The following is a 14,761-nucleotide window of genomic DNA, read 5'->3' as shown; positions in this document are numbered from 1 at the left end:
CTATAATCCAGTTTTTTAAAAAACCATTGAATGTTCCTAAAACATTTGTGCACTATTGTATCAGTGGGTATATGTGATAGGCAGGTGAGTGGCTATTATAACTTGGAGGGATCTTGGAGCTGGCTGAGATTCATACTAACTATGAATACTAGTTAGTAGTAGTGGTGAAGCTTCTAGTTGAACTGAACACTATTTTTCCATGTTCTATAACATTAGTATTTAGTGTCTTTAGCAATATTGTTGCTTTCAGGATGTGGAGGTTAAAGGGAAATGTCAAGAGGTAGGTAACTGACTTAGTATTCTATTGCTGTGAAGAGACACTGTGATAAGAGGAGAGCATTTAATATTTTCAGAGGTTTGGGCATGATGGGATCATGGCAACATGCAGACAGATATCATAGTGCTGGAGAAGTAGCTTAGAATTTTACGTCCAGTTCCCAAGGCAGTGACTAGGCCTGGCTTGAGTTTTTGATACCTCAAAGCCCACTTTCAGTGACACACTTCCTAAAAGAAGGCCACACCTACTCCAACAAGATTACACTTCCTAATCATTCTCAAGTAGTGCCAGTCCCTGGTGATTAAGAATTCAAATATATGAGTGAGTCTGTGGGGATCATTCTCATTCAAACTGCCACAATAATGGAAGCTTGAAGGTGAAATGGAGAACTGGTTGAATGGTATTCAATCTTTACTGTGGGATTTCTAGGGAATTAACCTGCCCAGTCTTTACAAACTCAAAGTTTCTAATAAACCTGCTAAAAGCACTAAAAGCTAGCTCACTATGTGGTCCTCGTGGTTATGTTCATCTATGTATTTATTTCTGTGAAGTTAGTAAAGATAAATCTTTTCAAAAATAAAAGTATATAGGAATCAGAAAAGGTCTGATCTGTTATAGAAGATGGTAGATGTCTATTATGTTTTGGCATATTTGCAAAATTTTTAAGAATACTAAGTTCTGTATCTCAAAACTTGGAAATTCTAATTGACAGGAATGTCTGTATACAACTTAAGTGTTTATTATCTTCTCTTTTATTGTAAACCAGTGAAACCAGGCTGTTTTACCCACAATGAAATACCACGAACATGTAGTAACTCAAAAAACCACACATAAATTCATAAAATTAAATTTATGAGTGGCTTACCAACAATAAAATGGTCACTGTAAAGTGTGTTGAGGGGTACATGTGCCAATATATTTATAAACTAATTATCTAGAATTGTTGCTGTGCTATGTTATAGTTTTGTATGTGTGTGTATGTATTTTGAGGTTCTTTTTTGTTGGTGGTGTTCTGTAAATAACTTACATTTAGTGAGTTAGAGATGTTGAGGCATTTTTTAATTTATTTTATTTTTATGAATTGTTCCTTGATTTCTTGCTGGTTTTACTCCATGATTGGTTGGCTTTCTCCTCCCTCCTCCTCCCTCCCTCCTCCCCCTTCTCCCTTCCTCCTCCCTCCCTCCTTCCCCCTCTTCCCTTCCTCCCTCCTCTCTCTCTTCCTTCCTTCCTTCCACTCATTCATAGAAGAACTTTTTATAAATTAGTCCTTTATCTGTGGTGTGAAGTACAGAATCTTTTGTTATGATTTGTCATTCATTATTTGATTGATATAAATGCTTAATCTGGTCAAAAAAATACTAAGAGGAAGTAAAAGACATATCTATTAGTTTTCTGAGGGTAGGCTAGAAACTTTCTCCTTTGCAATTTTTGCCTTGGCTTTATTGCCATTTTATTTATTGTAACGAGCATGTTGTTTGAGAATATATTATCTTACTCCTCTGTATCTTAATATTTTATTAATGTTACCTATTTTATTATTTTGTCTATTTTAGCAATATAGAGCTAGCCTAGCTAATGAGCTGATTTAGATTTGTATCAGAATGAAATGTAATGCTAATGTATCAAAGTAGGGCTGTAATTTTTCTTTCTTTGGAGGAGACTAGTTGGAACTTCTTTTTTTTTGTTGCTATTGACTTTCTTGTAACATGTCCTGGTGCCATAGTTTCATGAAAGCATTGAACAGCCTGCAATCATAGACGTGGTGACTGTGGTAAATAGAATAAGACATCACTGTAAAGATGTTTGGCTTTTTCGAGGTCAGCCTTGACAGAATAAAGGTTCCAGTAGTTTCGAATGAGAATAGAATACCAATATGAAAAGACAAAAGCTCGAGGTGTGAGAGGTTGAATATTTGTGATCAGGACATATTAGCACAGCCATCCTCCCTGTTCCTTCTTGTGCTTGTCTTGTGTTTTAGAAGATACTGGTAGAGTTCACTAGATCTGAATGTCAACACGTACATGGAAGATACAAAGGGAGAAGAGTCTCAGCACTCTGCCAGCAGAAGGAGCTTGCTAATAGGATTGAGAGACTTGGACAAATCTTACTTTTAGCCCAGGACCAGATGGGTTTAGTTGAGATTCTATTAGACCTTTATAGATGACCTCATAACAATACTATCCAAACTATTCCACAAAATAGAAACAGAAGGAACACTACACAATTCCTTCTAGGAAGCCACAGTTACACTTATACCTAAATCTCACAAAGACCCAACAAAGAAAGAGAACTTCAGACGAATTTCCCTTATGAATATCGACATAAAAAATAATCAATAAAATTCTTGCAAACCAAATACAAGAACACAGCAAAATGATCATCCATCATGATAAAGAAGTCTTCATTCCAGGGATGCAGGGATGGTTCAATATACAGAAACCCAATCCACTATGTAAACAAACTCAAAGAAAAAAAACCACATGATCATTTCATTAGATGCTGAGAAAGCATTTGACAAAATTCAACACCCCTTTATGTTAAAAGTCCTGGAAAGACCAGGAATTCAAGGCCCATACCTAAACATAGTAAAAGCAATATACAGCACACTAGTAGTCAACATCAATCTAAATGGAAATTAACTTGAAGTGATCCCACTAAAATCAGGGACTAGACAAGGCTGCCCACACTCTCCCTACTTAATCAATATATTGTTCAAAATCCTAGGCAGAGCAATCAGACAAAAAAAGGAGGTGAAAGGCCTACAAATTGGAAAGGAAGAAGTCAAAATATCACTATTTGCAGATGATATGATAGCATACTTAAGTGACCCCAAAAGTTCCACCAGAGAACTACTAAGCCTGATAAACAACTTCAGAAAAGTGGTTGGGTATAAAATTAACTCAAACATACCAGTAGCCTTCCTCTAATCAAAGGATAAACAGATTGAGAAAGAAATTAGGGAAAAGACCCCCTTCACAACAGTCACAAATAACGTAAAATACCTCGGTGTGACTCTGACCAAGTAAATGAAAGATCTGTATGACCAGAACTTCAAGTGTCTAAAGAAAGAAATTGAATAAGATCTCAAAAGATGGAAAGACCTCCCATGCTCATGGATTGCCAGGATTAATATGGTAAAAATAGCCATTTTGCCAAAAGCAATCTACAGATTCAATGCAATTTCCATCGAAATTCCAACTCAATTCTTTATAGAGTTAGAAGGAGCAATTTGCAAATTCATCTGGAATAACAAAAAACCCAGGAAAGCAAAAACTTATGGGGGAATCACCATCCTTGATCTCAAGCTGTATTATAGAGCAATGATGATAAAAAAAACTGTATGGTATTGGTACAGACACAGGCAAGTAGATCGGTGGAATAGAATTGAAGACCCAGAATGAACCCACACACCTATGGTCACTTGATCGTTGACAGAGGAGCTAAAACCATCCAGTATAAAGAAGATAGCATTTTCAACAAATGGTGCTGGTTCAACTGGAGGTCAGCATGTAGAAGAATGCAAATTGACCCATTCTTACCACTCTGTACATATATACACAGCCACCAAATCCAGACAATATTGATGAAGCCAAGAAGTGCATGATGACAGGAGCCTGATGTAGTTGTCACCTGAGACGCTTAGCCAGAGCTTGTCAAATAGAGGCGAATGCTAGCAGCAAACCATTGAACTGAGAAAGGGGTCCCTATTGGATGAGTTAGAGAAAGGATTGAAGGAGCTGAAGGGGCTTGAAACCCCCATAAGAACAACAATGTCAACCAACCAGAGCTCCCAGGGACTAAACCACTACCTAAAGAGGGCACATGGACAGACCCATGGCTCCAGCTGCATATATACAGATTTTGTCCTTGTTGGGCAATAATGGGAGGAGAAGCCCTTGGTCCTGCTAAGGCTGAACCTGCCAGTGTAGGGGAATGTCAGGGTGGGGAGGCCAGAAGGGGGGGCTTTGGGGAGGGGGAACATCCTTATAGAAGAAGCGGGGGAGGAGATGGGACATGGGGCTTATGGACGGGAAATTGTGAAAGGGAATCATGTTTGAAATGTAAATAAAAAATATCTAAGAAAGAAATTCTTACCTTTTGATAAATATTTAGTATCGATATAGCAGTTAGTAGTTTCTGTTTAATTTTTACTTGTGTATTAGTTCTGTATAATTTTTACTTATATACATTAATTTTTACTAATTTCCTGATTGCGAAGTATAGACATTTGAGAACATTAGTATGAATAGTTTGTTCATTCTATCACTATTCATAGGAGTCAGTTGACATATAACTGTATTACCTTTTGGGCTATGGATGTTACTGAAAATATTTTGAGTTTTTTTTAAAAAAAAACACAACCTAAGTATATGATCTGATTGTTTCATTCTTGGGAGAGAAATGGATTTTAGGTAATTTTAATTGTCCCATGAGTATTTTTTGTTCAAGATAACACATAAAGATTGGCAAAAAATCTGCTCAGGTATAAAGCATAGTATTATAAAGCAAAACCATGACAGCCTCCCTGGTTCTTTCCCAAAGTTTTTACTGATAATTGTTTTTATAATTACATATCTGATTAAAGTATTCTCAACATACCTTATAATATAAGTGACTTGACAATTGTCTTCACGTTTTACACTAAGTACAACGTAGGCATTTTAAAGTTTAATTTGTTACATGAAAGATTTAATAACAGCAATAGCTACATTTCGATTTGATTACTTTCTATGCTATTACGTGCACTTGTGATGTGGCACAATGCTAAGAGTGGGTGTTAGATTGGAAGTGTGATGCCACTTGGTCTGCTTTGTAGGCTTTACCTTTTCTCTTTTGATATCCTATCTGTAAGACCGAGGTAAAAACAGAAATCTTGGAGCTACTCAGGAAGTTAATTGGAATCTTGCCTTTCCCCTGTTTCGCATAGTCTCTGACACCAAAACGATTATTGTAAAATATGTCTACCAGTGCTTGCTGACACCTTATAATGTTTTCTACTCTCGGTATTGTTAGAAACAATCCTTTTAAATACCTTTAGGTACAGTGTTTTAGTTGGTAAACTGGACATATTTTACAAAGTCGAAGTTTGATTCTCTTCTTAATTTATATTGCTAAATATTACAGCAGTTATAACCCTCAACATTGACATATACTTTAGGACGTTTTACATACTAATTAGTCATATACATCAGTACTTTTGGGGGTGGGAGGGTAAGGGCAGTATGGCAATATACCAAAAGGTTTTAAACTATAACACTGTATTGTCTTAGTAATTTCATGGCTTACAATTTTTATATGAGTCATAATTCGACATGTGCATACTCTTTATTGAAGCTCAGGAAAACCATAAATCATCGAGTAGCCATACATAGTGTTGTATTCAAGTACATATGCACAAGGAACGGTCAGATACCAAAACAAGGTGTAAAGAATGCTAATTAGAATAAGGAAGAATTGAGTAGTGGGTCTTTCACTTAGTGTCAGTTTTGTGTAAAACATATGATTTAATTTGTCTCTATTTCTAATGATGGAGACAAAGACAAGAGTATGGAGCCGATTTCTTGCATTCCTCTGTTTCCTTCATTTCTTTGTAATGGTTGCATTTTGTTCTTATCAGCATAATACATTAAGACTGTGTTGAATTTAGAATGTCTTTATGAATACAGTTAAAGCCCAGGGCTACCAGTTTTAATAGTTGGATAATGACATAGCAACAGAAAACTTTTATAGGAAGCAATACATATCAAAGAATAAATATATTTTAAAAATGTTTCGTTTTAGAATCCAAACCCACTATTAGACCTTCTGGTTCTGACAGAGTCACATACAAGAGAAGTAACAGATGAAATCCGGACTGCTGTCAGACAGCAACTCCAGAAAGAATTGATCACTCTTCTTAATTCCTTATTGCTGGTTTGCATGACAGTTTCTGACAGGTACCATTTTTGTTATTTACTATTTGAGTATGTTCATATAAAGCATACTTTTCTTCAATTTCCAAAGGTTGACTTCTAGTTCTTTAAATTAAGAGGTTAAAAACTATTCATCAGATAGGCTCAATCTGTCTGTTTCTAGTAAAGCCTGGTTGTCATTTTTTTTTAATCTTTAGTACACTAATGAATGTATATGTGTTGGAGAAAAAATGAAACATTTTCTTCTGCTCCCATACTATGGTCACAGAGGACTTTCTCTACACTATGGTCAACACAGAGGACTTTTGACCCTTAGATGTGGTTTTCACTCTTACCATGAAACAAATAGTTGCAGTGAATAATGGTTGGGTTTGTCAGTTCAGTTTAATATGGCGTCCTATCCGGAAGTCCTGTCTGTTTCACAGGTGGAAGGCAACCTTAAGAACGCCCTTAGCTTCACCTTCGATGCTCATTGGCAGGTCCAGGTCACACTGCTCGTGTTCTGGACACCTCCTACTACCTAGAATGCCAGCCATCTTCCCAGCAGGTTTCCTAGTTCACATGAGTAGCTGGTTCATAAAAGGTTATGACAAAGCTTATGGATGGAGTGTACACAAGGAAGACTGAGGAGTGAGACATGTTGTTTTCATGCCTCCTGGGGTGCTTCACCCTTCATGTTCAGCTACTCACAAATACACACTGATCATTGCTTTGTTTAAAATTAGTGACACAAAGAACTTACACTAAGCCTAAAAGTTGCTTATATACATTCACAGTTCAACCACAAAGCAATCTAATACAATTTAAAATGTTCCTATCTTTTTTTTTTCTTCAATCAAACCTTCTCTTCCCTCTTCTCTTGCCTCCTCCATAACCACCACTCTGGATAGTTCAGATGATTACCCCGATCCCAGAGAACAGCAATAGAATATTCATTGTTTTCTCCAATGAGATAAGTTATTGGCAAAGATCACATCTACCAGAAGAATAAGTTTACTCCACTATGCGGAAATCTGTTATTAAAATAAAAACTCCTTATTTGAAAATAATCAGTTTCAGTGTAAATGGTTCTTTAATAAAAGAAGTGTCTATGAGAACACTCCATTTTTCACTGTATTCCTTTTTCTTCATGTTAATGTTATTATACTGTTGGGTTTAACCTTTTTATCCATAAAAAGCAAGTAGGAAAAAGGGAAGTGTATAAAGCACTTTAAAGTTGCAATAAGCATAATGTGTCTTAGGAAGATGAAATAAAAATTTCTTGATGCAAACTTGGTTCTCATTGGAGAAAAACAGTAGATATTGTATTGTTAATCTCCAGATTACCACTCCATAACCAGAGTGGTGGTTATGTGGGAAGGAAGGGGAGGAGGAAGAGAAGGAGGTTTGAAGGTTTGAAAAAGAGACAGGAACATTTTAAATTGTATTAGATTGCTTTGTGGTTTACCTGTAAGGAAGTGAACTTAGAGAAATAATTTTTGATGTTAGTGTAAGTTTTTTTGTGCTTCTAAAATGCTTTAACAGCCAGTGAGAAATATGTAAAGTAATGATCTTAGAACACATATATTTGATGGAATAAATAGTGATGCAGTTAAAGTTGTCAGATTTAGAGTTTTATAATCAGAGGTATTGAAAGATTTCTGGCTTTATTTAGTAGCTTGACTGATTATTTATGAATTACATTTCTGAATCCATGCCTAGGTATTTAATTTTAGGAATTTTTCTTTAGTAAAATAAATGTTCTTTTTACGATCATTTTGCTTATGTGTTTAGATTTTTAGGGAAAATGTGAATTTTAATTAAACAAAAACCACTCTTATGACAGTGAGTGATTTATGTATAGTATTAAAATATGCAAGTTAAAGTCATTTGAAATATGAACTTTTGTATTTTTAGCTTTCTACCTCATTACAGGGTGGTAATGCCACAATCTACAAACGTGTATTTTCAATGTAACAATGTATTTGTTGCTTATTTTTCTCTTGACTTACCTTTGTTGATATTTTTTCTGTGCTCCCCTTGAAGAATGTTGAGAAGCAATATCTTCTATCATCTTTTTTAACTCATACATTTCTAATGTAGTGCATCATCAGAAACATCCTCAGCTGCTAAGAGAGCACCTGAGCAGTAACCATGTGGTTTTCCTCTTTTTCCACAAATAGGAAATGCCTGGAACTATTTTATGTTTTCCAAACACAGCTGTCTCTGAAGCTACTCCAGTGCCTCAGAGTCACAGATGCTCCCCATTTCTATGGCTTGCCTTCCTTGGAGAGGACCTTAGCGGGGATGGCCCACCTCACTGCCTCCCCTGGGTGGAGTGCACATTCTCCTCTCTCAAAGCCACTTGAGATTTGTGGGAAGTACTTGTCAGGTCTCCTGGAGGTAAGTGAGAATGACAACTCTAACACCTAGCTACTGTTTATTGGTCATTTTTTAATTTCTAAGCCAGGAACAAATGTAGTATATATTGTTATATTTAAGGTAGATTATAGTACAGTATATGTATAACTTATAATAATTTTGAAATGTTTTAATTTTTTAAACAAATATGTGAGGTCATATATACATAGTTACATTTACAAGAAAAACTGAGACTTATCCTAAGTCTCTTTAGGGATGTGATTTGTTTCTTCACTTATTTCATTTAGCCAGCTAAAGTTTTGGTTTTACTTTCTGGATGCTCAGGAAGGGTGGGGTGGGTTTGTCCTTGCCACAACACAGGTGTGACTACCAGAGGACAATTCAGAGCAAGCAGTCTTTTCTTCCCTTGTTCCATGTGAGTCCTAAGGTTAAACTATGTTCATCAGGCTTGGTAGCAAGCACTTTTATGTGCTGAACTATCTCACCAACCCCGTTTAAGTTTAAATTATGAAATATAACATATATCCAGAAATACACAAAATTAAACAATAGCCCAGTTATTACATGACTAAAATCCCACATGATTGCCCCCAAATCTCTAAATAGAACCTAGCTGACATCTCTGGCATGTTGTTAATCACATTTCTTTTAATAACATTTCTGAAGGGTCTTGATTGCTTGGCATTTTGGTCGTTTTGATAGTTTTACTCTTTTGTCTTGTGTTGGTAGAAAATATTTTCTGACTTTTTAAAAATATGCAAATGGAATCGTTTGTTTGATTTCTTTCAATGATATTCTTAGGAAATTTATTTATTTTTTCCATTTTTATTAAATTGGGTATTTCTTATTTGCATTTCAAATGTTATTCCCTTTCCCGGTTTCCTGTCCATCAGCCCCCTATCCCCTTCCCCTCCCCTTCTATATGGCTATTCCCCTCCCCATTCACCACCCCCCATGTTCCCCTACACTGGAGGTCCAACCTTGGCAGGACCAAGGGCTTCCCCTTCCACTGGTGCCCCAACAAGGCTATTCATTGCTACATATACAGTTGGAGCCCAGGGTCAGCCCATGTATAGTCTTTGGGTAGTGGCTTAGTCCCTGGAAGCTCTGGTTGGTTGGCATTGTTGTTCATATGGGGTCTCAAGCCCCTTCAAGCTCTTTCAGTCCTTTCTCTGAATCCTTCAACGGGGGTCCCGTTCTCAGTTCAGTGGTTTGTTGCTGGCATTCGCCTCTGTATTTGACATGTTCTGGCTGAGTTTCTCAGGAGATTTATTTTTTTGTTGCTTATAGGTGTTTAATTTTTTTACAGTAATCTACATACTACAAGAATGGCTTGCATTTAGTTTTAAGTTTTGTTTGATAGAGACCAAATTTGGATACTGTTGCTATGAAATTATTGCCGTTGGGTGAAAATGTGTACAATATATGTATTTAAAAAGTTTTCTTATTAATTTGTGGAAACTTACCAGTTTCTAAGCAAATGCCTTTAATTTTTTTTTTTTTTTTTTTTTTTTTTTTTTTGGTTCTTTTTGGTTCTTTTTTTCGGAGCTGGGGACCGAACCCAGGGCCTTGCGCTTCCTAGGCAAGCGCTCTACCACTGAGCTAAATCCCCAACCCCCTAATTTTTTATTCATTGATTCATTTTATTTATGAAGTCATTCAGGCTGGAATCGCCTATTTGGGAAGATTATTAGTTATGCATTGAGTTTTAGTAAATCTATAAGTAAACTATTTTTTCATGTTTGTTTTGTTTAGTAGGGTATATTTTTCTAGAATTAAAATTTTTATTTACCCAAATTTTCAAAATCATTATCTAAAAATTCTTCAGCACTTAGCTGTCTACTGCATCTGTAGTTGCTGCCGTCCAGATATTAATTATCCTTTCTCCACTTTGCTTTCCTCATCTCACCAGTGCCGATGTTTGTTACTGTTACAAAGGAATCAGCCTTCATCTTTGATCCTCTGTCCTGCTTTTCCCTATTAATTTTTACCTATACAAAAAAATGCATTTACAAAAAGTATACAGCTTTACTAATGTTTTTAGGTACAGTCTTACTTCACTAATTTCTGTCCCTACTCCAGCTTTTCTTTTTTATTTTATTGTATTTATTTATTTATTTATTTATTTATTTATTTATATTATTTATACAATATTTATTGTATTTATTTATGTATTTATATATGTATTTATTTACATCGCTGCCCCCTCTCAAACATCCCCTCTCTTTCCTCTCCTTCCAGAGTACCTCCCCCACTCTCTCCCTTTCTCCTCTGAGAGGGTGGAGCCTCCCCCCCCCCAGGTATCCCTTCACCCTGGCACATTATCCTCTCTGAGGCCAGACAAGGCAGCCCTATTGGGGATGGATTCCACAGTCAACAGCCTTAGGGCTAGTCCCTGCCCCCTGCCTTCCTCCACTCTAGTTTTTGGGGGCCACATGAAGGCTGAGCTGCACATCTGCTACATAAGTGCTGAGGGCCTCAGTCCAGCCCTGCATGCTCTTTCGTTGGTGGTTCAGTCTCTGGTAGCCTCCAAGAATCCAGGGTAGTTGACTCCGTTGGTCTTCTGGTGGAATCTCTATCCTCTTGAGGTCCTTTAATCCCTATCCCAACTCTCCTTTAAGAGACCCTGACCTCCATCCAATGTTTGGCTGCGAGGATCTGCATTTGTTTCGTCAGCTGCTGGAGCTAGCCTCTTAGAAGAGAGTTGTGCTAGGCTCCTATCAGCAAGCATAGCAGAGTATCATTAATAGTATCAGGGATTGGTACTTGCACATGGTGTGGTCTCAGACTGGCCAGTTGGCCATTCCTTTAGTCTTTGCTCCATCATTGTCCCTGCATTTCTTTTAGACAGGACAAATTTTCTTAAGTAAGCCCTTTTGTCTCTTAGTAGACTAGAAGCATGGCCTTAATTATATTCCGCAATCATCATTTGGTTCAAAGTATTTCCAGTACGATGTAATTAAATGAACTGAGATATGGTTGTGCAAAGTTTTCAGAGAACAACTTTGCTCTGGCAGCCTCACATTATGCCTAGCTGATGGATGTCTTAGCAGAATTGTCTGAGATAGCTCTGCAATTTAAAAATCTCTTCATGGGACTGTCAGAAGATTAATTGACATGCTTGTTCACTATTTGGAGTTGGTTATGAACTTCTAAACTTATGTGTCTTTTTTATTTTTTTATAGCTATATGTATTTTATTTTGCTTTTATGATTTCAATCTTTTTTATTCTTTAGAATTTTATATGTTATTTTGATCCTAGTTACTCTCTCCCTAGTTCTTCCCACTTCTCTACCTGTCTACATTGTGTCCTTTTTTTCTGATTTCTTTTCTTTCCTTTTATTTTGCATTTTGAATTTTCTGTTATTTTTGACTACTCATTCATAGAAGCTTTCCAGCAAGAACTATTCAGTAGTGTCTGTCTTTTATAGAAGTCAGTCTCTATATAGAGTTTACATCTTAACTTGCTTCTTTTAATAAGCCTTTTCTTTTTCACAGCTATGTGCTAAGTATTGGTTGCTGGTCTGTAGATGAAATTTACTTATAGAGGCTTACAGATGCCACTGTTAGTACATAATCTTTTAGATACATTGTATTTTCTTTGTTTTACATGTTTATCACTAGTTTATGATAATGGTTTTTGGACCATTTCCATTCCTGGTGCCTATCTGCATGTTTAACACAATGATTATGATCTGCCTTTACCCCTAAACTTTGTTTTGTTTTTTAAAAAGTTTTAAAAGTGCTAAATTTTTAGAAGCATTATGAAATCCAGTATAAATTTAACTGTAGCCTCTTTAAAAAAGTACCCTTTTTCTTAATTATATAAACCAAGAAAGATGTACTATAAATTGACTCACTAATCACTCTATGCTACAAGGTTTTTGTAATTAGAAATATATGATTATTTTACATAAATATACTAGCCAATAACTTCCTCCTAAGTTCAGCTATCTTGAAATAAAAACATTAGCAGTTTATTGACCAAGGAATAGATAGAAATATTCCCTATTTTCTAATATTGCATAGTTATGAAAAATTTAATTAATAAGTACTGATTTGGAATGAATAGGTGTTTCTTTAATGCTTCATTGAAAGTAATGGAAAATGTATGTCTTTATATTCAATGACAGGAAGTTCATGTCAAGAAGTCATTTTTTGTTAGAAATTATAGCTGAGTTACATTTAATCTAGGATTTTCTGCTCAGTTTATTAAGTGAATGGGTCTCTTTATTGTATATTATCTAAACTCATACTATTAAGGAGAAAGTAAAGTTTATGTGAGTGGATGTGTCAAGATCTATCATTTGTCCCACTGATTTGCTTAATGTTTGTCACTGAAGCTAATCCTGTCTTGAAAGAGCTGCTCTTCCAATATCAAGTCCTTTTATTTCTCTACAGCAGATCTGATATTTGTCTTTTGCAGTACTTTATAATTTTCAGCTATTTATAACTAATTATGATATGTAGATAAACACCAAATTGGTATTTGAAATCACCTACATGATCAATAATTCCAGAGGTCTGATGAATAATACTGAAGTTATTACCAGGTATTGTGATCTAAAAAATAATATTATTACAAAGATGGTAAAAACAAAGTGATAAGGATTTGATCATGCATGACTTGTATTTTTAATGTAGTCTCATAAAACTTAAGTTTTTAATTACTAAAAATATCATATAAACCTACATTTTGGAAGACTAGTTGAGCCTATGGAACTGTTGTTCACAGTTTTTAACTCCTGCCTAGTCTTGCTTTTTAAGAGATAATTTTGAATTATCTGTTTTTAAAAAACTTAATTTTTCGTGAAAAACCCTTAGTTTTATATTGGCAGGTCATTTAAAAAAATATATGTATGTGTGTGTGTATAACATTGTATGTATATTTATATATTAATATGTATATTTATACATATAAATATATATGGTTTTATATATGCTTATATGTAAATATATATAATTATAAATCTAATTAAATTATATATAATCACATATATAATTGATATATATACATATACATGTTATATATACTAACACAAACATATATGCAGTGATTGCTATATATAATTTCCTTTGCTTCATGAGTTGAAGAAACACATAAAAGAAACCCTAAAAGACCCCCAAAGGAGGCGATTTGAAGTGGTCCACATGGAGGTTTACTATGGAAAGAGAGCAGTGAAGCCTTAGCCAGTGCAATACTTACAGTAGTATTAGGTCCAAAACTAATAGTATTGCTTATTTGGACACACACAGAAATTTTATTCAAAGGTATTATGCCTAAACATGGCATCTTTTTAAAAAGAAATATTATAACTAGAAATTATTTTTGTCTTACTGAATTTTTATATTTTAAGTTAATAATCTATAAAGAATATTTTTGTAATCACTTCACAGTTAGTTACCAAGTCCCTGCTCGGGAACAGTGTGCTATTCACACAGAAATGGTGAATATCAAGGATATTGCTGCACAATTGAGTTTTCCTAATCAGGCATCAGGACTCCTTCTGATGTAGTTGCTTAGTTAAGGGTGTCTCTTCACAAGAGAAATGCTTCTGTGTTGTTACTGTTGAAGAAGTGTCAAAGCTCTCAAATATGTGAGAAAGAAATTACCTAAAGACCAGCTATTGAAATAATAATCACATACTAAAATGAGCAGTAGCAATGCAAAATCTTTCAGAAGTAAATACAATTTCTGTTTACATTTAACAAATATTAGCATAATCCTGGTAATCAATGCATTTTATAGAGCTTGTAATTTTATGTATACTTTTCATTATACATTTAAAAAATTGGATTAAAATTGCTATAGCACTAAACAATATCATATTCATGTTTTAATTGTAAAAGAATGTCCTAGGAAGGTCCTTTGAACAAATTCCAAAGTTGAAAAAATTTAAAAATCATTTTTTTAACTAGGGTAAAATTTACCACCACTGTCACTATTAAATGAATTAATAGGACTTTTAAATTTATGTAGCTAATATTTGATTAGATAAGAGAAAGATGCTTACTATTATATTCCCTTAAGAAGAAGTCCACTATAAAATTGCTGACCTTTGCTTTCTAGGTAATTACTTCTTTTTATGTGGAAAGGGGAGGAAACGCTATGTCCTTCATGGGGAAAGGTGTGACGAAGAGCACAGTTCTTTGCTTACTTCATTTATCCCACGAGATGATAGTCCAGGCACCAAACTCGGTAAGAGAAGCT

The 14,761-nt window shown here is 35.0% G+C and overlaps 1 protein-coding gene across 6 annotated transcripts in view; it reads left to right on the top strand.

The window, feature by feature from the left end:
• Rttn (rotatin) overlaps window positions 1–14,761 on the top strand; it is a 167,375-nt gene that overhangs the window by 76,282 nt on the left and 76,332 nt on the right. For all 6 annotated transcript variants that reach the window (XM_032885546.1, XM_032885544.1, XM_032885545.1 and 3 more), the window contains 3 exons: window positions 6,059–6,213; window positions 8,352–8,571; window positions 14,621–14,749. In XM_032885546.1, coding sequence (XP_032741437.1) covers window positions 6,059–6,213; window positions 8,352–8,571; window positions 14,621–14,749 — 504 coding nt within the window. The remainder of the gene's footprint in view (window positions 1–6,058; window positions 6,214–8,351; window positions 8,572–14,620; window positions 14,750–14,761) is intronic.

Source organism: Rattus rattus, chromosome 15 (genome assembly GCF_011064425.1).
Source record: "Rattus rattus isolate New Zealand chromosome 15, Rrattus_CSIRO_v1, whole genome shotgun sequence".
In the NCBI taxonomy this organism is placed as follows: Eukaryota; Metazoa; Chordata; class Mammalia; order Rodentia; family Muridae; genus Rattus; species Rattus rattus.
Note: the sequence above shows the minus strand (reverse complement) of the source record. Positions and strands in the feature narration are given on the sequence as shown.